Source organism: Stegostoma tigrinum, chromosome X, assembly GCF_030684315.1.
Source record: "Stegostoma tigrinum isolate sSteTig4 chromosome X, sSteTig4.hap1, whole genome shotgun sequence".
NCBI classification, from domain to species: Eukaryota; Metazoa; Chordata; class Chondrichthyes; order Orectolobiformes; family Stegostomatidae; genus Stegostoma; species Stegostoma tigrinum.
Window position 1 is genome coordinate 6161961 of NC_081404.1, and position 24141 is coordinate 6186101.

The window sequence follows — 24141 nt, forward strand, 5'->3', positions numbered from 1 at the left end:
AATCCTGACATCTAATTTTAAACTCCCATTATTCTTGCTTACTACAAATTCCTCAAGTTACGTAGAATCTCTCGACAGAAAAGCAGCATCATGCATCATAAAGATGGCTGTGACTTTCTACTTCGTAGTATGATTAGAACATTGTTAGATCTGCTTTCAGTTGACTATAACCTTTTTAGCAAGATGGGCCTAGCCAAAGAATAACATATCCCAATGATACCATAATCATTTGATTCATAAATGCATTTTTTTTTCTTTAAAGCTTTCTATCACTCATCTCTTGAGTAGGTTTCAAAACACTTCAGTTTGAATTTTTCTTCCTGTGATTATCCTGCATTTTTGTGAATATGTCACCAATAGAACTAAGGAAAGTTTCAGGATTATTTTTCCTACTAGGGGGGATTTTCACTCCTAATATCTTGATTTTTGATTTTTTTAAAATTAGAAAATACTGGAGAAGCTCGGCAGGTCTGGCACTGTCTGTTTCTCTCAACAGAGTTACATTTCAAATCTGGCACAATGATTCATCAGAGCTGAGTTGCAAGTAAGATTCATACTGGACTCAGAGCATTAGCTCTGTTTCTGTCTCCAAAAATGCTGCCAGACCTGCTGAGTTTCTCTAGCATTTTCAGCTTTTATTTCCGGTTTCCAGCATCTGCTGAATTTTGCTTTTATTTTAATTTCCAAGACATTTCAAAATGTTTTCCTTTACTTTTATATGTCCCATCTGGGAGAACCTTTTTTCCCCATCAGTATCCATCTAAATGATCAAACTTACTGGCCCTTATCTGGTGCTTCACCGTGGACATTGAATTCTTTCCAACTATCCAATTTTCTTTGCCGCCTCTTCATTTATCTTCAGATTGTTGGCAATCGGCAGAACTCCTTGATAATAAGGGCTTCTACGTCGCATGATGCGCAATGTTGTTCTGTTGTCCTGGTTTTTTACGTAATCTAGTGAAGTGACAGCTTCTACATGGATTTCTGTTCCTTTCCGGACTGCTGAAGGATGTCTCCCTACTATGATCAGAAGTTCTATTGCAAGTATGTGATTATTTCCTAGCTATCAAATTGGTATGAGAACTAGCACTGTATTTTCTTGTTTTTGCATTTTGACTCACTTTGTCAGTCCATTGTCCTTACCTCTTGTCCATCATCTTGAACATTTAGCCAGTGAGATCGCAATGTGTAGAGCTACATGAACACAGCAGGCCGAGCAGGAAGGCTGATGTTTCGGGCCTGGATCCTTCTTCAGAAATGAAGGAGGTTTCTGAAGAAGCGTTCAGGCCCAAAACGTCAGCCTTCCTCCTCCTCTGATGCTGCTTGGCCTGCTGTGTTCATCCAGCTCTACAACCTGGTTATCTCAGTATCTCCAGCATCTGCAGTTTCTACTATCTCTGAAACATATAGCCAGTGTTTGAATTTGCCAGTAGCTTTCCCTGCTCTGTCTCAATTATACCCGTCCTCTGGACCCTTTTGGTATGTACCTCATTTGAGTACCCAGTCTAGGCAGTTACCCTTTGAATATGATAGCCTTGTTTTGTACATAGGTGTCATTCTGCTTATCACTAGCACTTTAGCTACTGTATTCTGTTCCTTATAACTGCCCGAACATGAATATGAGAGGTATAGAGTCTCTCATCACCTTCAGTTAACTACTCAGATAAATTATAATCACTCCCAATTAACTAAGATAAGTGTATACTCATTGTTTGACAACCTGATTACAGAATCACTATCTTCCCATCTCACCCCCTATCATAGACTTTTCCACTCTTTCTGATGCTCTCTTCTAAATTATTTTAAATTTGTAGGCTTAAAATTTATCGCTAGTTGTCTTCTATGCTTTGGAGCTTTCTCTGAGAATTCTGTCTTGATGAATGCTCTTCTCCATGAGTGTAAAACATTTCAGTTGTGCACAAAAAAAAGTGATTATGGCTCCATTTAAGGCTGAGGGATTATCGCACAGCACAGCAGGTGTTTTGGGATTTCTTCCACAGACCAAATGATCAGGACGATAGCCCTCTGTCATCTGAAGCAAATTCTTTGCGCACACTTTTAGATAGCACTGTCAGTAATCCCTTCCGTCTCTTTGATTGGGAGTAGATTGAGGGTGTTGCTGCTGTACTGGAACTGCTTGGCTAGGAGGTGGCTGTCTAGAGCACAGGTCTTCAGTGCTGTTGGTGGAATGTTGTAGGAGCCTAAAGCCTTTGCAGTATCCACTGTTTTTTTAAAACTATTTCTTGACTTCACATAGCTACAGAGAGGCATCTGGGATGCTGGGAATCTCGCATATAGGCTGCGGTGTGTCATTGACTTGGCACTTCTAGCTGAAGATTGTTGCAAATGCCTTTTAAACTGTGCAGGCCTTCCTATCATTAAGGAAGGGATATTTTTGTTGTTGCCTCTTCCAGTTAGTTGTTTAATTATCCACCACCATTCAGAATTGAATGTGGCAGAACTTGCTGTACTTCAATTGATTTGTTAGTTGTAGAACTGCTTGGCTCTATCGATCACTTGCTAATTGTGCTGTTTGACATGCAAGCTTCACCCAGGTTGACGCCTCATTCTTATGTTGGCCTGATGCACTTCCTGACATGACCACCTGCAGTCTTCATTGAACTAGGGTTAACCCCTTGATGGTCATGGTAGAGTTGAGGGGGATATGCCAGGCTATGAGGTTAGAGATTGTTGTTGAACAATTTGTTGATGGATTTTGTTTTTGTACCCCTGTCTTTTTTAGAAATATTTTCAAACCAGGGAATCACTAAGATGGCTGTATAATTTCGCAAAGGAATCTGATGCCTGTTTTTATTTTTTTGTGAGAGAGAAGGTGGGCTCCTGTAACATGTAGATGATCAAATGCATGAGCTATTGTCTAGAAATTAAGCTGGTTGATTCTCTGCTAACAGAGCAGGTTGGAACTAGAAACCTGTTAAAAAGACAGACACAAAAGGATGTGGTGTCTTCTCCAGAAGAAGCTACCTGTTTTTACAGTAAAATAACTCAGTTTAAACCTCAAGTAAACCTCTTACCTTTCCTACTACAGTTGTTGTGAGCTGTGACTTTTGAATTAATGAGTAAGAGACATTCATCAACTGAAAAACAACTGAACACCAAAGGCCTGGCTGGATCATCTCAACACAGAGTTGAGAAGCAAAAACCACTGACAAAAAAAATTCATTAGGCCACAACCAGGGTATTGGGTGCAGTTCTGGAATCCGCATTGTCAGCAGGATATGATAGCACTGGTGAGGGCGTAGACGGAGATTAATAGGATGCTGCATGGGCTGGAGAGTTTGTTATGGAGAGAGATTGGACAGACTGGGGTTGTTTCCTTCAGAGCAGAGGAGATTGAGAGGGGACACAGTGACAGGGTCACAGTTTCGATCCCACCCTTGGGCAGCTGTCTGTATTCTCCCTCTGTGTGGGTTTTCTCCCACAGTCCAAAGATGTGCAGGCTAGGTAGATTGGCCATGGGAAATTGCCCATAGTGTTCAGGGATGAGTAGATTTAGGTGGGTTATAGGGGATGGGTCTGGATGGGATGCTCTGAGGATCGGTGCGGACTTGTTGGGCCGAAGGACTGTTTCCACACTGTAAGGTTTCTATGGTTTAGGTATGAAATTGAGGGGTATAGTTAAAGTAGACAGGAAGAAATATTTCCCCTTGATGGAAGGGCTCAATGACATAATCAGTGGGGGGAAAAAAAAACTTTTCATCCAGAAGATGGTGAGAATTTGGAACCCTCTAAGAGTGGTAGAGGCAGAAACTCTCAACATTGAAGGAGGTTTTTGACTGTTGCGGACACAGTCAACCAAAAGGCGTTTTTTATATGCTGTAGATCTTTGACTCTGCTTGTTTGTGTGAAATTATAGGGGGATTAGAGTTCTTAGTTAATGTCATATGCTAGTGATTTGCATTTGTTTACTTACAGCTATAGTGTAATTACTTATCAGTAATATTTGTAATTTGTTAATTTTTTTCCTAACTTTTAAAATTTTTGAGGGAAAAATTTCAGTAGCGTACAGAAACTTGATCTGTACTTCACATCATCTGTGGTCTGAATGTCAGGTAAATTGGGGCACCGTGCATTTTTTTTAGAAAAAGCTTTTACGTTGGTACACTCCATGATTAACAGGGCTTGATTTACAGTGCACTACCCCAGTGGTCCAAATGTTGCACCTCATGCTTGTCCAGTTTTGAGTGGTTAGATTTGTTGGAAATCTGTCCTATTCAATAAGGTGGCAGTGCCATATGACATGGTGGAGGCCATCTTCAATCTGAAGATGAGACTTTGTCTCCACATGGACAGATGTCTCAGCAAGTAGATTGGTGAGGATAATGTCAAGTAGATTTTTCCCTCTTGGTACACGTCATGGGTGGCACGGTGGCTCAGTGGTTAGCACTGCTGCCTCACAGCTCCAGGGACCCGGGTTCGATTCTCAGCCTTGGGCGACTCTCTTTGTGGAGCTTGCGCATTCTCCCCAAGTCTGCGTTTGTTTCCTCCGGGTGCTCTAGTTTCCTCCTACAATCCAAAGATGTGCAAGTTAGATGGATTGGCCATGTTAAATTGCCCATAGGGATGTGTAGATTAGGTGGGTTATAGGGGGGATGGGTCTGGGTGGGATGCTCTGAGGTTCAGTGTGGTCTTGTTGAGCTGAAGGGCCTGTTTCCACACCATAGGGATTCTATGAAATTAAAATTCTGTGAAAATCATCTGCTGCAGACTGAGTCTAGCAACAATGTCCTTTTGTGATGCAACATTTGCTTCTTTTTCAACTAGATAATATGATCAAATGCAATATCAAAATACTTGGAATAGTAACTCTTTGACCAATTGTTCAATTTGAATTTGTGTATTTCTGCAATAATTCCTACTTTTTCTTTTCCTTTCAGATATCCCTTTATCAGTAGGAATTGTTGACCCTAGAGCAAATCCAACACAACTAAATACGGTAGAGTTTCTTTGGGACCCTTCAAAGAGAACCTCTGTATTTATCCAGGTATAACGTCTCTTCAATATTCAGGGTTTTTGCCCACCTGGTGGTTTAATGATGAAGCATGCATTTTGCTCATCTATTTCTATGTATATAGGAATTTTGAGTAGAAATTTAAAAATTTTGTGATGTGATTAAATTTATTTTTATTCCTCTACTTCCACAGCAATTGTGTTTTTGTCTTGACATGTTTAAAATATCACTAGTTAATATCATGTTTCCCATTTTTAACCGTGTCCTAGTCCTCAATCATCGAGTCATGAGAAACCCAGTTCATACTGGGTATATGAAAGATCAGCCAGCGTTTCTGCGCTTTTGTGGTTGTGATTACTACGAGGAAATGCAGATCTTGAAGTCTGGTGAGGACAGAATTTGACTTGGCTGTGATGTCCTACAGTCAGTTGGCCTGTTGCCAAACACGATCACTTGTTTGAAGGATGGCACCTTAAACAAAAAAAATTCTTGAACTGGGTTCCAGCATGAATTTGTACATTTTTAAGATACTTGTATAAACAGTGATGTTTGAAATTTGAGTTTGCAATTCTAAACTTGAATACTTGTGTTGCCAAACAACTGTTTTTGTGATAATTCTAATCCTCTCCAATTTCCAGCGAAACTATGCCCCATTTCCTTTCTTGCTGCACTTCAACTTCAAATTAAATGAAGATCACTTCCCACACAAAATAAGACCAAAACAAAATATACACCGCTTATGTTTTCTTTGCAAAATGAAGAGGATAAAGAATGTTTGTGCAAGTTTAAGTCTTAATTCTGTGGTCTGAATCTGAATTTTACTAATAGGTTCTCCAGATTTCACATTAATTTTCAAATGTGCATAGACTCATGGGATGGGTGGCCAAGGATTGGCTGATTCGTACTATAATGTTGCCATCTCCCACAACAGCAACGTTGATTTACTGCTTTTAAAACTGATTTGCAGTGTTCGTCCTCAATGAAGCATGGCAGTACTAATGAAGGAAAGAGCTGGGATGGAACATCTCCTAGAGCTGTTGTAAATCCAATCACGTTTCTGTGTCACTTGCACAGAAATGAGACCTCCCTGATTCCTCTCTCATCCCATGAGCTAAAACCAAATTCGGACATATGAGTGTTGGTGTCAAGGCCAGCATTTGTTGATAACTTTTTTGCCCTTGAGAAGATAGTGGTGAGTTGCTGTCTTGATCTGCTGTAATCCATGTGATATAGGGACCCTGTGTTCGGAGCAGAGTTCAAGAATTTTAACTCTAAGTGATGGCTGTATAGTTTTAAGCCACAATGGTATTTGATTAGGTTGGGAGCTTATAGGCATCTGCTTTAATTTACAAAGGGTCCCTTCCTTTGTGGATACCTTTCTCCCAGCCCAAAAAAAATTAAGAGGAGCCAATTTAACCAGGCTTTTTGAAGTTAATAAAGTAGTTTATTAATTACTGAACACAGGAAATAATGCTGTGCACACACAGATTAGAAATAAGAAGTGAGTCTAAGCAAAGGTACAAGTTGAAAGATCTGCAAATGAGTCTTGAGTGGTCGCTTGTGAAGAGTAGATAGTCGACCATCATAGCCATAGCATTATATCTTACTGGTAACACTGGTGTCGATATTTGATTTTGAGATTCTTGGCTTTGCAGGTCAATTGAAATTCCCTTGACCTGGTTATATTTGATAATGGCTGTCTGGCAGCACTGAGTGTATCTTCCCTTTCTTTCTCTATGGTGCAGTGATATTTAATGGCTGTTTTTAAAGCTGTGACCTTCACAACACAGCAGGCCAAGCAGCATCAGAGGAGCAGGAAAGCGGACGTTTTGGGCTTAGACCCTTCTATTTCGAAACATCAGCTTTCCTGGTCCTCTGATACTGCTTGGCCTGCTGTGTTCATCCACCTGTACACCTTGTTATCTCAGATTCTCCAGCATCTGCAGTTCCTACTGTCTCTGAAACGCCTTCACAACATATTGGTCCCCACATGAAGACCTTCACCTACTAACACACAGACTTGTCTCATTGAAACTTGCTTTTAACCCCTGTCCTTCTATTCTTGAAGGAAGGGAATGCAAATATGTGTCACACTGAAAGGACTGTCTTTGTTTCCTTAAAACTCATGATTACAGTCTTGGATGCTCTCAGGAGATTATGCCTCAGTTTGTAAATGCAGTTTTTTCTCCTCTTAGCTTCTTGTAGGTGTAACATGCCAGAGTACCTCTCCCACAGACTTGTACCTGCAGTCACTTTGGCTGTATTGTTCCTCTTCTTTTTTTCTCTAAAAGCACATGATTGAATTTAAAAGTTCAACATGACCTTGAGTGAACTGGGCTTGTGATCTGTGATAGTGACCAGTAAGAATCAGGCAGGTTATTTTTGCCTAGTTGATATCAAGCTTCAAGTGTTTTTAGAACTGCAATCATCCAGGCAGTGCAGAATATTCCATCACACTTTCTGATTTGTGCTTATAGATGGTAAACAGGCTTTGGGGAGTCAGGAGGTGTTATTTGCTACAGATTTTTCCAACCTCTGACCTGCTTTGTGGATGTAATACTTACGACTGGTTCAATTCAGTTTCTGGTCAGTGGTAATCTTCAGGGTATTGCCCTGTGGGGAGTTCACATGTGGGTGCTGCTGAATATCAAGAGGTGATGATTATATTCTCTTCTTGATGGTCATTGCTTGGCACTGGGTGTTTCTTATCATTTGTCAACCAAAACCTGAATGTTGTCTAATTCTTGCTACACACAAGAGCAGACTGCTTCAGTGTCAATATCAGAGGCGTTGTGACTGATGTTGAACTATCCCCACCTGACCATCCTCAACTGCTTCATCAATGCCCTTCCCTCCATCATAAGGCCAGAAGCGGGTATGCTTATGCAATGTTCACCATTCATAACTCCTCAGATATTGAAGCAGCCAGTGATCAAATGCACCAAGATCTGAATCTGGAAGTAACATTCTCACCGCACAAGTACCAGACCATCTCCAACAAGAGAGAATTTTAAGCATTGCTCCGTGGCATTCAGTGGTAACTATTATGAAGAAGGGGAGGCTAAATGAAGAAAATCTTTGATATTCACTTTATAATTAACAATTAACAATTTATTAATTTAATTTAACCAATGCAGTGAATAAATTAATAGAACTGCTAACAAACCGAACAAATCCCCCCCCCCCCCCCCAACAAACTCCTAACAAATCCCTAACAACAAAATTCTACTGTTATGCTATTCCAATAAACACAAGTCTCACTTATAACCAAAGTAGTAAGAAAAAAGATAAATTAAAACTTAGTCTGTCAGAATCCACATAGAATGTGTCTTCCGGAATGCTCTGCCTCCCTTCAGTGTCTCTCCAATCATGAACACCTTTCTTCCACTGATCCTGTTGTCAGGGATGTTTTCTCTGACTGTTAGTTAGAAGTGACGTGGTACCTTTCATGGATGAGGTGGTGGTTTCTTGAGAGCTAGTTGCTTATTTCTCATGGCAGTTTGCTGTCACTCTGAATTTTTTTTTTAAAACCCTCTTTTACATACCTTGGATGACCTATCAATTTTCTTGAAATAGCATTGGTCTGAGGTTGTCAAAACAATCAGATTTGAATTCAATTGGCTTTCAGTTGCTAAATGCTTGGTTTAAATTAATTGGCTGATTGCAGCTCGTTGCCAAAACATCAGAACAAGCCTAAGGTTTCCAATCACACAGCCAAGCGCTACGTTTCAATTTTAGAACTGACTGCACGTCCATAGCTACATGCAGACACTTCTTTCTGTATAAATCGCTAAACTTAGAAAAGCACTTTATCTCTTAAAGGAGCCACCCACTCTACACAACATGAACACATCTGTTTTGGCGCCCCCCCCCCCCCCCCCCCCCCCGAGAAAAAAATGAAACATCGTTATGAAAAGACAGCTTCATTTTTGTTTAAGCATTAACACTGTTATCACGAGATACCCAAGTCATTAATCTAAAGTTAAGCCCTTCACACTAATTCTGCATACGTATGTAACTTTCGACTGTACCAGTTCGATCTTGTCTGCACACTTTCTTTTAAACGCACAATAACGCATCTGCAGAATTATTTTTACAACCCACGTGTGTAATCCGTAAATTAAAAGCCTGTAACATAAGACTCCAAGGAAATAGTTTTGTATTCTTGTCCTTAAATCATCACAAAAAGGTGAGGGGGTTGTGGTCAGTATACACAACCATCTCCGAAACTTTAAAATCTTTAAAATCAGCTCTGTGCTCCTGAGACAGCTCACTATCCGATCTCATTCTCCAAGGGCTTCCTCATTATTTAATTTATTTTGAGGCACATCAAAATCCAAATCCTCTGGTTTTGATTCCTCACTCTGAGGACCAACAACTGATACCTATTTCCCAGGTTCCCTGTCCCTGTCATAGTAAGATTTCAGCATATTTACACAACCTACCTGAAAGTATTTTCCTATCTGGCATCTTCACCAGATAATTCACCTGACTCGGCTCCTCAATCTGATAGAGACCACTAAACCTTGCTTTCCATTGGTAACAACACCAGTACTTTATCCCCATGAGCAAACATGAATTTTAGATTTCTTATTTGCATCTTCCTTCATTAGTCGCTGTGTCACCTCAGGTACGTAATCCAACAGTGAGCACTCTGACTTCGGACTTATGAACTTTTCCTTGATTAATTTTAAAGGCCCTCGAACTTCGCATCCAAATATCAACTACAATGCAATAAACTGAATCAATTCATTTGGGGCATCTCTAATGGCAAACCATGTAAATGGCATACCTTTATCCCAATCATGAGCCCTCAGTATGGTCTTTAGGGTGTGATGCCACCTTTCCAGTGCTTCCTGGGATTCAGGATGCTATGCACTTGAGTTAAAGTGGTGGATGCCTGAACTGTCCATGAGCACGTCAAATAGTTTGGCGGTAAAATTAGACCCTTAGTCTGATCGAACCCCTCTGGGTAAACCATAATGGGTAAAGAAAGTAAGTAACTCCCCCACAACCTTCTTTGCCTTAATATTCCATAATGGAATTGTCTCCAGAAATCTGGTAGACACATGCATTGTGATTAGTAAATACTGGTTTCCACTTTGGTTTTAGGGAGGGGACCTACACAATCAAACATAACCCCTATGAAAGGTTCTTCAAACATGGGAATTGGCATCAAAGGCACACTATTACTGCCTGTCGCTTTCCTGCCATTTCACTTGTATGATCGGTATGGCAAATTCAAGCGCATCCCTGTGTAATCTAGACCAATAGAGATGTTTCTGTATGTTAGCTTGAGTTATCTTCATGCCCTGGGGGAAAAGCTGTTAGCTATCTACCTTATCTCTGCCTCTCATGATTTTATAGACCTCTGTAAGGTCACTCCTCAGTCTCCTACGCTTTGGAGGAAAAAGTCCCAGCCTATCCAACTCATTTATAACTCAAACCTTCCAGTCCAGATAGAATCCTAATATATCTTTTCTGCAATCTTTCTGGTTTAATAATATCCTTTCTAGAGTAGGATGATCAGTGCTGCATGCAGTACTCCATATGTGGCCTCACCAACAACTTGTACAGCTGCAGCAAGATGTCCTAACTCCTGTACTCTATGTCCTGACCAATGAAAGCCAGCAAATTGAAAGCCTTTTTCGCTGCTTTCTCTACCTGTGATTCCATTTTCAAGGAGCTATGAACCTGTACGCTTAGATCTATGTTCTATAAACAATCTTCAGGGCCCTACTGTTGACTGTAAGTCTTACCCTTGTTTGCTTTACCTTGAATTTATATATATTTAACTCTATATGCTATTCCTCGGGTCACTGGCCCAGTTGATCAAGATCACAGTACATTCCACTATATTACCAATCTTGGTGTCATCCACAAACTTCCCAACCATACCTCCTATATTTACACCCAAATCATTTATATAAATGACAAAAAGCAGTGGACCCAGCACCAATCCTTGTGGCATATTGCTGGCCACAGGCCTCCAGTCTGAAATACAACCCTCTACCACCACCCTCTGTCTTCCACTGTCAGGCCAATTTTTTTATCCACTTGGCTTAGAAGGGGTGGACGCTGGGAAGTTGTTTCCGTTAGACGGGGAGACTAGGACCCGTGGACACAGCCTTAAAATTAGAGGGGGTAAATTTAAAACGGAAATGAGACGACATTTCATCAGCCAGAGAGTTGTGTGCTTGTGGAATTCATTGCCGCAGAGTGCAGTGGCAGCCAGGACGTCAGATGCCTTCAAGGCGGAGATTGGCAAATTTTTGATCTCAGAAGGAATCAAGGGCTATGGGGAGAGTGCAGGGAAGTGGAGTTGAAATGCCCATCAGCCATGATTTAAATGGCGGAGTGGACTTGATCGGCCGAATGACTTTACTTCCACTCCTATGTCTTATGGTCTTATGGCTAGCTCTCCTTGGGTTCTGAGAGATTTAATCTTAGTTGACAACCTACCATGCAGTAACGAGTTAGAGGCCTTGGTGAAGTCCATGTAGACAATATCTACCACACGACCCTCCTCTACTTACTTGGTCACCTTTTCAAAAAAAAGTCAGTCAAACTCATGAGACGATTTCTTGTGCACAAAACCATTTTGACTATCCCAAATGAGTCCTTGTCTCACCGAATGCCTGTAGATCCTGTCTCAGAATCCGCTGTAACAAATTAATGCACCACAGATGTTAGGCTCACCAGTCTGATGATCCTTGAAAACATCTTGCATTCTAACCATTATTCACTCCTCAATATGAATGCGGAATAGGGATCTTCTAGGAAGGCCAGCCACACTCAAAACTATAGCACTTGGTATTTCAGCTGTAAACGGAGTGAGGAGAAAGGTGAAGAGAGCAGTGGATACCTGGAATTCTGTAGTTTGGAGAGAAGATGTGATTGTATGATTTTGCCCCATCCTGGGATATCTCTGACTGTACAACGGTTTGCAGAGTCTAAGGTCATGGCCCGGGTCTGTGCCAACGGCTTGCATATAAGGTTGATTGCAATCTGGCAGGTGGGTTTAAAAGATTTAGAAACACAGTTAAGAAGCACAACCTTGAAGGTAATAAAGAATTGCTCCTGGTGCCACCTGCACATCAGTACAACAATAGGATTGTGAGCATGAATGCATTGTTGGAAAGTTGGCACAAGAGGTGTAACTTCTGGCTTTTTGCGGGGGGAAACTGCTACCCTGGGGAAGCATGGGTGTGGTTTGTATACAGGCTTGGTGGTTTGTATCTCAATAGGACCTGTTAGAGGTTTCTGAGTGCTGTGGGATTACATACATCAGCTGTCCTTGGATTCAAGGATGCCATCTGCTTCATATTGAGAATATGTGGCATGAGTCTTCATTTGACTGAATAAACCAATTCTCAACTCTCATCTTTAGTAATGTGGGCATGATGTCGTGGGGTTATAAGATTTGCTTCCTTCAATTTTCCTCTCCTCTGTCACCAATAAAATGTGACTTTTAAGTGTGCAGCTTGATGTAGCAGTCTTCTCCCAGTCATTACTGTTTGATACTCCTGCATTTTGAGGTGAGTTTTGGAATGTCTCTGCAGCATTTTCTTTGGTCTTCCCTAGAATGCTAGCCATTTCATACCTGAGAAAACCGCATTTGTCCAGGGAACACACTTTGGCCATTGGGTCACAGTGTTCAGTCCAACTGGGTTGGTTTTGCAGGAGGTTTCCCTGAATGCTGGTGCAACTGGCTTCAGGAAGGTTACCTAGCATTTGGTTAATGGACCTCTGACATTGCTGGTAGAATTTTTTAGGAACTCTTGTGTTGATGATACAAAGTCCAAGTCGAACTTCCATGTAGGAGTGCAATGACAACATTTGTTGTGAACTGTGGGCGTTCTTTACTCAAATGCTGGCTGCCATGGATTGTAGAAAGCTGAGTCACCACAGCTGATCTCATGTCGGATCTCCTAGTTAGTGGTGGCTGCCCAGGTGTGGGAAGTCCTCAGCATATACCAGGTGTTTTCCTTCAGGCTTATACGGCTGGTGGAATATTTAGCTGACCATGTGCAGGTTGAAGTGAGTTTTGTTTTGGCAGCATTCAAGAACTGGCTAAATTTCTTGTATGCTGAATTGAAGAGATTGAGAGTGGCTTGCCAATGTGGAGCAGAGTGGGCAACCACACTGCAGTCATCCTGTAATTGTAGATCAGATGTATCTATGGTGGTCAGGTTAGTTTTGGCACACAATTGTTATATACTCGAAGATAAACGTTTTTGAACTGAGTTCAAGTCCGCACTTCTGTAGTGAGAGCTTTATTTCAGTTAATTACACTACATAAAACTCTTATAACCACTTATTATGAGCTCCACACATTTATACATTCCACTTTTCACTCAATTAACTCTCAGTAAATACATTAATAGGATATGGGTGTTATTGGTTCGGCCAGCATTTATTGCCCATCCCTAATTGCCCAGAGAACAGTTCAGAGTCGACCGCGTTGCTGTGGGTCTGGAGCCACATGTAGATAATAATAAAGGTGACTGATGTTCAGATGTTTTCCATCTGCCCAGCAGTTAATACTGAAACCAGAAGGCAGTTCACCTTTTGAGCTGAATAGCCACTGTCAGGTAGATTGTAACTCCTTTTGGGGGCTATCACAGCATTGCTTGACCCTGGTCTGGAGTTTGAAGTCTGTTTCAGAGGTCTTTCTTCAAGACATTACAGTCCTGTCATCATGAAGCAGCTACAAGATTATGATCGTGTTTTTTCTTTTGGGATATCTAAATCTTTTTTAAGCATGATCTACTGAGTCAAGTATTTTGATCAGGTTGATGAATGCAATGAAGAGCTCTGCATGTTGTTTTCAACGTTTTCTTTTGACTTTTCTGTTAACAAAAACCATGTTGGAGGTTCTTCTGGAAATTCTAAAATAGAGCTCTCTAGGAGGATTATCTGAGCTAGAGGAAGTAGGTGATTCAGGAGAATGTGTGTCAAGACTTTCCTACTATGGACAAGAAGAAAATAACTTAACTGTTTCCACTGTTTCTTGAAGATGGATGTGAATATCATATCGTTGCATTTGGCATTGGAGTGGTGGCAGATGGAGTTCTTTTTCTTTCCAAATTCATAAGATGACTGCTTGGAGTCTTCTGTGAGAAAAGCTTATTAGCATCACAGACCTCAGTGGGAACACCATCAGGGCCGCAGGGTTTGTTAAATTTCATGATTGCTTGTCACAGCTCTCCGATTAATGTTCACCCATGGAATTTACCACAAAGTACTGGCACATAGTTGTCTCTATGGCTTCATGGTTGAGGAGTCAATGAAAAAGTTCTTTCCAGCACTGAGAGATGGCACAGTTATCATCTTAAGAGAAGCGTCATCCTGTGAGTGAAGGGGAATCTGACCATTTGACCTTGATCTAAAGATGGCCCTGGTAGCTTCCAAATAAGCTTCAGAGATCTCTTGTTTCACAAGCATTTTGATTAAAACTGTACTGGTCATGACGATGCTCAAACCCAATGACCTGCACACAGCTGATTTGATCTCACTGTTTGGAATGGAGTTGAAATATAGAATCTCATAATCCAGTTGGTGCAAAACAGGCCCATTCAGCCCATCGAGTCTGCACTGACCCTCCAAAGACCATCCCACTCAGATCTAGTCCCCGACCCTATCCCTGTGACCCTGCCTTTCCTGTGGCTAAACCCCCTAGCCTGCACATCCCTGGATACTGGGACAGTTTAGCATGGCCAATCCACCCTAACCTGCACATCTTTGGACTGTCGGAGAAAACCAAAGCACCTGGAGGACACCCACGTAGGTGCGGGCAGAGCGTGCAAACTCCATGCAGTCAGTCACCAGAGTTTGGAATTGCACCTGGGTCTCTGATGCTGTGAGGCAGCAGTGCTAACCACCTGAGCTACTGTGCTGCGCAAACGTGTGAAGATTTTCTAGATTAGTCTTGAGCTACACTTGGGAGTCCTCTTTTTATCTGGGCTGCTTTAAGGCTGAGAAAATTTGATCATCATACTCCTGAATTTTGAATGTGAAATGTTGATGCTATGTTCGTCCCTTATTGGGAACAGTCAAAGATCTGTCGCGGCACTCCATGTGGGCCAAGGGGTGACTCTCTGTCTGTGGGATTGTCTCATTCTCCCCATGTTTTCATGGGTTTCCTCTGGGTCCTCCAGTTTCCTCCCACAGTCCAAAGATGTGCAAGGTGGATTGGTGATGGAAAATGCAAGGTTACAAGGATAGGGTAGGGTGAGTGGGTCAGGGTGGGATGCTGTTCAGAAGTTCAGTGTGGACTCGATGGGACGAATGGCCTGCTTCCACACTGTAGGAATTCTATGATTCTGAGTGATGCAAACATTGTTTAATCTTTGATTTGAAGAATGACCTAATCCAGGAAGTGCCAATATTTTGAACTCTGATGTCTCGTTGTGGTTTTGTTTGCTCTTCTGTAGGAAGAGGCTTTTATTACAACGAAGCCATGCTGAACACTCAGTTCCTCAGAAGGATGATCTTTGCCTGTTTTTGGGAACGTAGTAAGGGCTATATCAAGGTCGGAATGAAACTACTTATAATGTCTTTGTTGGAATGGAGGATCAAGTGTAAGTGCTGCTGACTGGTAGCATGTTGATTTGCAGCTGAGCTGTAAGTGAAATGTTTTGAGTCTTTGTTATGCAGTTAAGAGTTCTGGGGATACGTCTAGGATCCTATTCCGAGTAGAAGTAGTAATTCTGTAAGAGGGCCGTTGTCGGTGTCTCCCTTGCTTGTTCTTTCAGCTGTCTCTCCCCAAGAAGGCATGCCTCCTTGAGTGCTGCAATGTCAGTTTGTAGTCTTAATAACTTGTATGCTATAGTTTCTTTTCAAATGGTTAATTAAGGTTGTCCAGAAGAATTCTAACATTTCAAGTTACAAAATTTAAAGTTTTCTTTCATCCCCTAAAGATTGCAGTCCTATCAGGTGTGGTTCCCCAGTCAGGCACATGTAGGGTAACCTATTTTTAGGGAATATTCTAAGCCCCACTCTAGGGTGAGCAGAGGTTATCCTGAAGAGCACTGCTCAGTCACTGATGCTTCTGCCCAAAGGATCTCTCTCAACACATGTCCAGTGACCCAGCTGCATCTGTCAGATTCATGTCCAGGAGCTCCCAGGTTCACCGCCCTATCGCCATCACCAATTCTCTATCATTGCGGCACTTGGCAAACTGATGCTGGTAGAAGCCTGCAGTTGATTGTTGAGGGTCATTGATCGGGCTGCTGTTGTTGTCCGTGTTATCATGACTGAATGGCAGTCAGATTTCAGTGATATGCCAAACCATAATGACTCGTATCCCTTTGCTTTGCCTGTTTTTGCCTTCACAGCTAATGATATCCCCAGTCTTCCTTCGTTTCCGTCTGCTGTTGAGAAATTGTGGATTGTGCAAGGTAATGCACATTCGCCTGACCATAGATGGTCCTATCAGGGGCAAGCTCACAATGGCATCATGCAAGGGATCATTGAGCCTACAAACCTCCACCACATCAATTGGCGGCCTTCAGAAGGGTTACAGACATGGGATGTATGGTATAGAAACGGTGCATTTGATCCAAGCCATCTGCATTAGTGTTTGTACTCTATTTGAGCCTCTGACCATGATTGTGATCCAGAGTTTCCTCCTCCCAGCCTGTGCTTGTATAAGGAAGGGTTTGAATTTACTAGTTAGTGGGATAGGAGACTGAGCATTAACTTAGAAGAGAGAAAAGCAGGGAGGTGGAAAATTGGGGTGTGTGTTGGAAAAGCAGAGCAAACTAAAGATAGGAAAGTAGCCAGTAGAGAGGAGTCTTGTGTTAATGATATATAACAATATTTTAAGGCTCTTGTGGTGCAGTTATAGTGCCCTTCCTCTGGGCTAGAAGGCCAAAGTTTAAGTCTCATCTGCTCCAGGGGTGGGTCATAACCCATCTGAACCAAATGATCAGAAAATAGCCATACCTGAATGCAGAGTTCAGTGATTAAAGCAGAGGAGTTTAGAAGAGGAGGAATGGCATTTTAATATTCCTGGTTACGGGTTTTTCAGACAGGATAGGGGAGGGAGGGTTGGTGCCAGCAGTGGTTTAAGTAAAAGCTTTATAAGTACACAACTGGGATTTTGATTGCTAAATGTGAGGAAGTCAGAGTGACCTTCGCAGTAAATTTTCTAGAAAATGCAAAAGCAGGGTGATTGTGGGGTTTTTTAATTACCTTAACTGGGATGCACTTGATGTAAAATGTACAGAAGGTACAGAATTACTGAATTGTCTTCAAAAGAACTTTAGTCATTATGTAGCAAGCCACACAAAGATGGCTTAAAAATGAAACATGAACCATTGAAAGAGGTATATGGCGGTGATTACAATTCAGTTTGATTTATCGTAGTTCTAGCAAAGGACAAGGAAAGAATAGAGGGCACAAAGAATGCAGAATAAAAGATACTGAGAAATGGAAGAGCTGAAGGAACTTTGACAGGTTGTTGAGCGCATGCGAAGGAGGCCATTCAGCCCAATGAGTGCTCCACCATTTAGTGAGATTGTGGCTGATCAGATAATCAACTACACTTTGCCTTTTCCCCATAACCCTTGATTCTCTTGTTGATTTTAAAAATGTGTCTATCTCAGCCTTAAATATACTGAACAACTCAACCTCGACAGCCCTTTTGTGGTAAAAATTCCACAGATTTATTACTCCCCGTAGAGAAGAAATTCCTCTTTTTTAAATTCTCTTTTTAATGTGCAACCCCTTGATCTGAGATTATGCCCTCTGGTCCTAGACTCTCCCACAAGATTGCCACATCTACCCTGTCAAGTTTCTTAAGAATCTTGTATGTTTTATTAAGATTGCCTCTCATTCTTCTAAACCTCAGAGTACAGCCCAATATACTCAACCTCTCATCATATTAAAACAAATCCCTTCATCCCTGGTTTCAGCCAAATGAACCTTCTCAAGGCAATGTCAGACTGTTTCTCCTTTGAGAGGACAGTGATAAGGTGGCCAAGAGACCATAGGGCATGTTTTCCTTTAACTAAGGCATAGAATAGAAAAGTATAGTTATGCTGAAATCAAATACAAAACTAGATCACAGCTGCTGTGTTCTTCTGGTCTAGACATTACATGAAATATGCAATCGATTGCACTTGGATTATTTTCCTTGCAGTAGAGGAAGCTGAGGATGATATTATTCAGGCCCAAAATAATTTACACTGTTTAGTAAATAGTTCTGACCAATTTCTTATTGTGAGAGCAGATATAATTTTCAGTAATTCGTAGAAGGGGGATGAGGAAATGTTCTTTTACCTGAAGGAAATCATTGCCTGAAAGCGTGGTAGAGGCAGGAAAGTTGCACCACGTTTGAATTTTTACTTTGATTTTTACTGGAAAAATTGTGACCTGCAGATCTCTTGACTTGGCACAGAGTGGTAGGATTAATAGCCATACCTTCCTGTTGAGAATACGCTCCACAGGCTGTGGGGCACCGTGACTATGCTAAATGTGATAGATTCTGAACAGAATTACCAAATCAAATCTGAGGATCTGTATACCATCAGCATCAGAATTGTGTTCAACCACAATCTGTAACCTTGCAGCTTGGCATATCCGCACCCTACCATTACCATCCAGCTAGGGGATCAGCTGCCAGGAGCAACACTAGGTACTAAAAATGAGGTGATGGCACAGGACCACTGGCAATGCTACGCAAAGAGCTGAGTGATCCTGTAGCTAATAGGTCAGCTCGAAGTTCTGCTGCACCCAATCCCAGATTGTGGTGGACAATTAACTAGCTAACAGTAGGAGAGATAATGGGAACTGCAGATGCTGGAGAATTCCAAGATAATAAAAATAATAATAAAATTCCAAGATAATAAAATGTGAGGCTGGATGAAATAAAATGTGAGGCTTGGCCTGCTGTGTTCATCCAGCCTCACATTTTATTAGCTAACAGTAGGAGTTGGGTTTCCATTTTCCATGATGGGAGAACCTAGGAGCACAAAGCAAAAGCCAGAGTGGATTCATCTTGACCCACCACCCGAGATCCCTAACATCATTAGATGCCAGTCTTCAGCCTACTTGATTCACTGCTTTGATGTTAAGAAATGGCTGAATGCATTAGCTACTTCAAGGGCTGTGCACTTGACACAGTATTCTGACTGTAATACTGAACACATGCTTCAGATCTAGCCATCCCCCGAGCCAAACTGTTCCACTATAATTTGAACACTGGCATTTACCCTGGACAATTTGGACAATTGCCCATTTAGATGAGGGTAGTGCTGTGAATGTTGTATTTTTGGACTTTTCTGAAAGTATTTGATATAGTAACACATGGCAGGCTGGTTAGCAAAGTAATGTTTGGGATTGATGGGTTCTTGACAGCATGGATTAGAAGAGAGGAAATAGAAGATAGAAGGTAGGTATATATGGGCATTTCTCAGACTGGATACAAGTTGAAAGTGATATTCCCAGGGATCAGTGTTGTGACCTGTGATTTATGTAAATGTTTTGGAGATGGGTGTTAGGGCAAAATTTCTAAATTTGCAAATGATACTAAGCTAGGGAGAATTGTGAATTGTGAGGATGATGCTGAGCAACTTGAGGGAGATATTGACAGTTGGCCAAATGGACAGACACCTGACAGATGAATCTCAAAACAGAAATGTGAAACAATACATTTTGGTAGCAGAAACCTGGAGAGAAAGTGCAGGCTTAATGGTACAACTTTGAGAGGCATACAAGTGGAGGGGTCTTCGGGATTGATGTACATAATTCTCTGAAGGTAGCCAGGCAACTTGAAACAGATGTTAAGGCTTAGAAGATCCTTGGGTTTATAAATATAGGAGGACTTTCAAATCAAGGAAGTGATGCTACATCACTACAAATCATTGGTCAGACCACATTGGTGTTCAGTTTGGGACACTTCATTTAAGGATGGATGTTCAAGCCCAAGAGAGTGCAGAGGAGATTTACTAGAATGATAAAGAAGGGTATTCTGTTTCCACTAGTTGGTATGCCTGTAAGTAGGGCTCACAATTTCAAGGTTTAGTGAGAGGAGGAGAAACTTTTTTACTCTGTTAGGATTTGGAATGTGCTGCCTGGGGCAATGATGGAGGTGAATTCCATGGGCCGTTTCAAAAGAGCTGGATATATATTTGAAGAGATGAAGTTAGAGGGCTGTGGAGTTAGGGCTAGAGAATGGGACCAGCTGGGTGGCTCTTTTCAGGGGTGGGTACTGATGTGTATGGCTGCCTTCTGTACTGCGAAATTCTATAATGCTGTGCATGTCTTATTCCCAGCACAACCCAATTACCACTTAATCAAAGTGATAGTAGGGGTCCTTCAACACTGGTATTTAAAAAAAAGTACTAGTATCAAACTGTTTAAATAACCTGCTCAGTTTGGGTTCCATCAGGGCCACTCAGCTCCTGATCTTGTTAGAGCTTTGGTCCAAACGTGGACAGAAGGACTAAATTCATGAGGTGAGAGTGACTGCCCATGATGTCAAGGTCGCATTTGAACTAGTATGGCATCGAGGAGATTTAACAAAATCGAAGCTCGTGGGAATCATGGAGAAAATGCTCTACTCGTCATATCGAGCAGAAAGGCCGATGGTTGTGGTTCTGGAGGACAATTGCCTCTGCCCCAGGTTGGCACTGCAGGAGCTTTATAGGGTAATGTCCAAGGCCCAACCAAATTTAGTTGCTGCTTCTGAGGAAGGGTCACTGATATGTTAACTCTGTTATGACCTGATACGTTAACTGTTTTTTCCTTCACAGATGCTGCCAAACCTGCTGAGCTTTTCCAGCAACTTGGTTTTTTTGTTAGTTGCTGCTTCAATAATCTTCCCTCCATAATAGCCACCCATGTGGGTGCTCCTTTTGTACCTTCCATCCTGAATATGGCCATTTATCGGAAACTGAACTAGACCAGCTGCATTAATACTAGTAGCAGAAACAAGGCCCAGCAACTGGGAATTGTATGATGAGGACTTGCCACCTTATTCCCCAAAGCCTGGCCACAAGGCGCAAGTCAGGAGTGCAATGGAATATTTTCACTTATCTAGATGAGTGCAGCTCACCAACACACAAGAAGCTCAGCACCATCCAGGACAAAAGAGCCTGCTTGATTGGTACCCCCTCTACCACCTTCAGCATTTGCTTCCTCCACCGCTGGCATACACTGGCAATAGTGTGTACCATCTGCAAGATGCACTGCAGAAATTCATCAAAGATACTCAGACAGCACCTTCGAAACCCACAACCACTTCCGTCTAGAAGGATAAGGACAACAGTTCCACGGGAACATGCCCTGCCGGTTCCTCTCTGAGCCACTCGCCATCCCGACTGCGCAATATATCACCATTCCCTCACTGTCACTGGGTCAACATCCTGGAATTCCCTCCCTAATAGCATTTTGGGTCTACCTACAGCACATGGATTGCATTGGTTCAAGAGGCAGTTCACCAAACACCTTTTGTAGGATGAAAAAATAAGACTGATGTTAGATTCATTGTAATTGTTTTATGTTAGTTTTTTCTTTGCAATAGCTATTTGGTAATGAAGCATTTGATTATTCCAGCATCTCAGTCAGGTAATAAAAATGGCTAAGAGAAGGGAGGATTGATAGCTTAATGTTCCAGGATACAGAAGCTACAGGCGTGACAGAAGTACAAATAAGCAAGATGGGGTGCGTTGCCCTTTTGATAAGGGAGGACATAACAGTGCTTAGAGAGGATATTCTTAAGGGGTCATCAAATGAGGCCATATGGTTAGCACTTAGAAAGAATAAGGGGATAGTAACTCAGTTGGGACTGTATTATAGACCCCCAAATAGCCACTGTGTACAAGAGGAGCAGATGTGTAGAGAAATTGCAGATACCTATAGGAATAATAGAGTAGTATTGGTTAGAGATTTCAGTTTCCCCTGTATTGACTGGGCCACCCAAAGTATAAAATCCCCGGATGGGGTGGAGTTTGTTAAATGTGTTCAAGAAGGTTTCATCAGTATGGAGAGGGCCCTGCTCGGGAGGGTGCAACACTGGACATCATCTTAGGAAACTAGGTCGGGCAAGTGACTGAAGTGTCAGTCAGAGAGCGCTTTTTGGGTCCAGTGACCATAGCTCCCTTGGTTTTAACATAGTTATGGAAAACGATAAGACAGGTCCACAGGTTAAGGTGCTGAACTGGAGCAGTGCCAATTTTGGGGCCATTAAGCAAGATCTAGCAGAAGTTGATTGGGTGAGTCCGTTTGAAGGAAACTGTACAACTGGCAAATAGGAGGCTTTTAAAAGTGCGATGTCAGAAGTTCAAGGACAGGTATGACCAGAGTGTCTGGTCAGGAAAAAAAAGACATACATTGGGTTTAAGCTATCAGCTTCAAGTGAATCCTTCGACGACTGTAAAAAGTGTAAGAACACAGGGGAAAATCAGAAGATCAAAAAGACGGTATGAGGGGGATCTGGTAGATAAGGTTAAAGATAATCCGAAGAAGTTCTATAGCTATTATAAGAGGGAGAGAATGAGTCCTGTTGAAGATCAGCATGGTAGTCTACATGTGGAGCCACAGGAGAGGGGGAGACTTTTAATGAATATTTCTCCTCAGTGTTTACTGAAGAGAGAATCATGGATGCTAAAGAAATAAGGGAAATAAATGAGATTGTTTTGGACTGCATTCATATTAACAGAGAAGTGTTTGTAGCCTTGAAGCGCATTAAGGTGGATAAATCCCCAGGCCTGATCAAGTCCATCCTCCGATGTTGAGGGAGGCTGGGATAAAAATTGCAGAGGCCCTTGCCAAGATTTTTGCTTCACCTTTTAGCCACTGGTGAAGTTTTGGAAGACTGGAGAGGGGCTAATGTTGTTCTATTGTTTAAGAAAGGTAGCAAAGACAAGCCAGGGAACTACAGGCCAGTGAGCCTACCATCAGTGGTAGGCAAATTATTGGAGAGGATACTGAGGGACAGGATCAACATTTGGATAGTGAACGTCTGACTAGGGATAGTGAGCATGGATTTGTGTGTGGGAGGTCACGTCTGACAAATCTTCCGGAGTTCTTCGAAAAGGTAACCAAGGGGATAGATGAGGGTAGAGCAGTGGATGTTGTCCATATGGACCTTAGTGAGGCCTTTGGCGAGATCCCACACGGCAGGCTAGTCGTGAAAGCTAGGTCGCGTGGAATCCAGAGCAAACTGATTGGATTCAAAATTGGTTCGATAGTAGGAAGCAGAGTGTGAAGGTTGAGGGTGGTTTCTCGGACTGGAGGCCTGTGACTAGTGGTGTGCCACAGGGGTCTATGCTGGGACCTTTGTTATTCATTGTTTACGTAAATGATCTGGATGTGAATTTACAAGGCATGATTAGTAAGTTTGTGGATGATATAAAATTAGGAAGTATCGATAGCGAGGAAGGTTATCCAAAATTAGAGGGATCTCGATCAGATGGGGAAGTGGGCAGAGGATTGACAAATGCAGTTCAATTCAAATAAGTGTGAGCTGTTGCACTTTGGAAAGTCAAACCAAGGTCAGACTTGTACAGTAAATGGTAAGGTCCTGACGAGAGCTGTGGAACAGAGGGACGTAGGATTACAAGTACACAGTTTGCCAAAAGTAGCGTCACAGGTAGAACAGGTATAGGATTTGGGACATTATGTTTCAGTTGTAAAAGTAGTTGGTAAGGCTGTACTTGGAGTATTGTGTACAGTTTTGGACACCCTGTTTATAGGAAAAACATTGTTAAATCTTCTTTGCACACTCTCTCCAGTTTGCAACAACGCTGCCAGGACTAGTAGGTCTGAGTTACAGGGAAGAGGTTGGCCAAGATAGGACTTTATTCCTTGGAATGTAGGAGAATTAGGGGTGACCTTATTGAGGTGTGTAAAATCATGAGAACCGTAGACAGGATGAATGCAAACAGTCTTTTTCACAGGGTTGGGCAATTGAAAATTACAGGGTGTAGGTTTAAGGTAAGAGGGGAAAAGATTTAAGAAGGACCTGAGGGGCAACTTCTTCAGAGGGTGGTGCATATATGGAATGGGCTGCTGGAGAAAGTGGTTGAGGCAGGTACAATAGCAACATTTAAAAAACATTTGGATAGGTACATGGATGGGTAGGGTTTTGAGGGATATATGGACCAAATGTGGGCAGTTGAAGCTAGCTGAGTGGGCACCATGGTCAGCATGGACCAGTT

At 42.0% G+C, this 24141-nt stretch overlaps 1 protein-coding gene across 6 annotated transcripts in view; it reads left to right on the plus strand.

Annotated features, from left to right (window-relative positions):
• tfcp2 (transcription factor CP2) overlaps positions 1-24141 on the plus strand; it is a 116785-nt gene that overhangs the window by 42342 nt on the left and 50302 nt on the right. For all 6 annotated transcript variants that reach the window (XR_007246685.1, XM_048523510.2, XM_048523509.2 and 3 more), the window contains exon 5: positions 4899-5005. Coding sequence is in view for 5 of the 6 variants with exons in the window: in XM_048523510.2 (XP_048379467.1) it covers positions 4899-5005 (107 nt within the window). In the remaining variant the exon portion in view is untranslated. The remainder of the gene's footprint in view (positions 1-4898; positions 5006-24141) is intronic.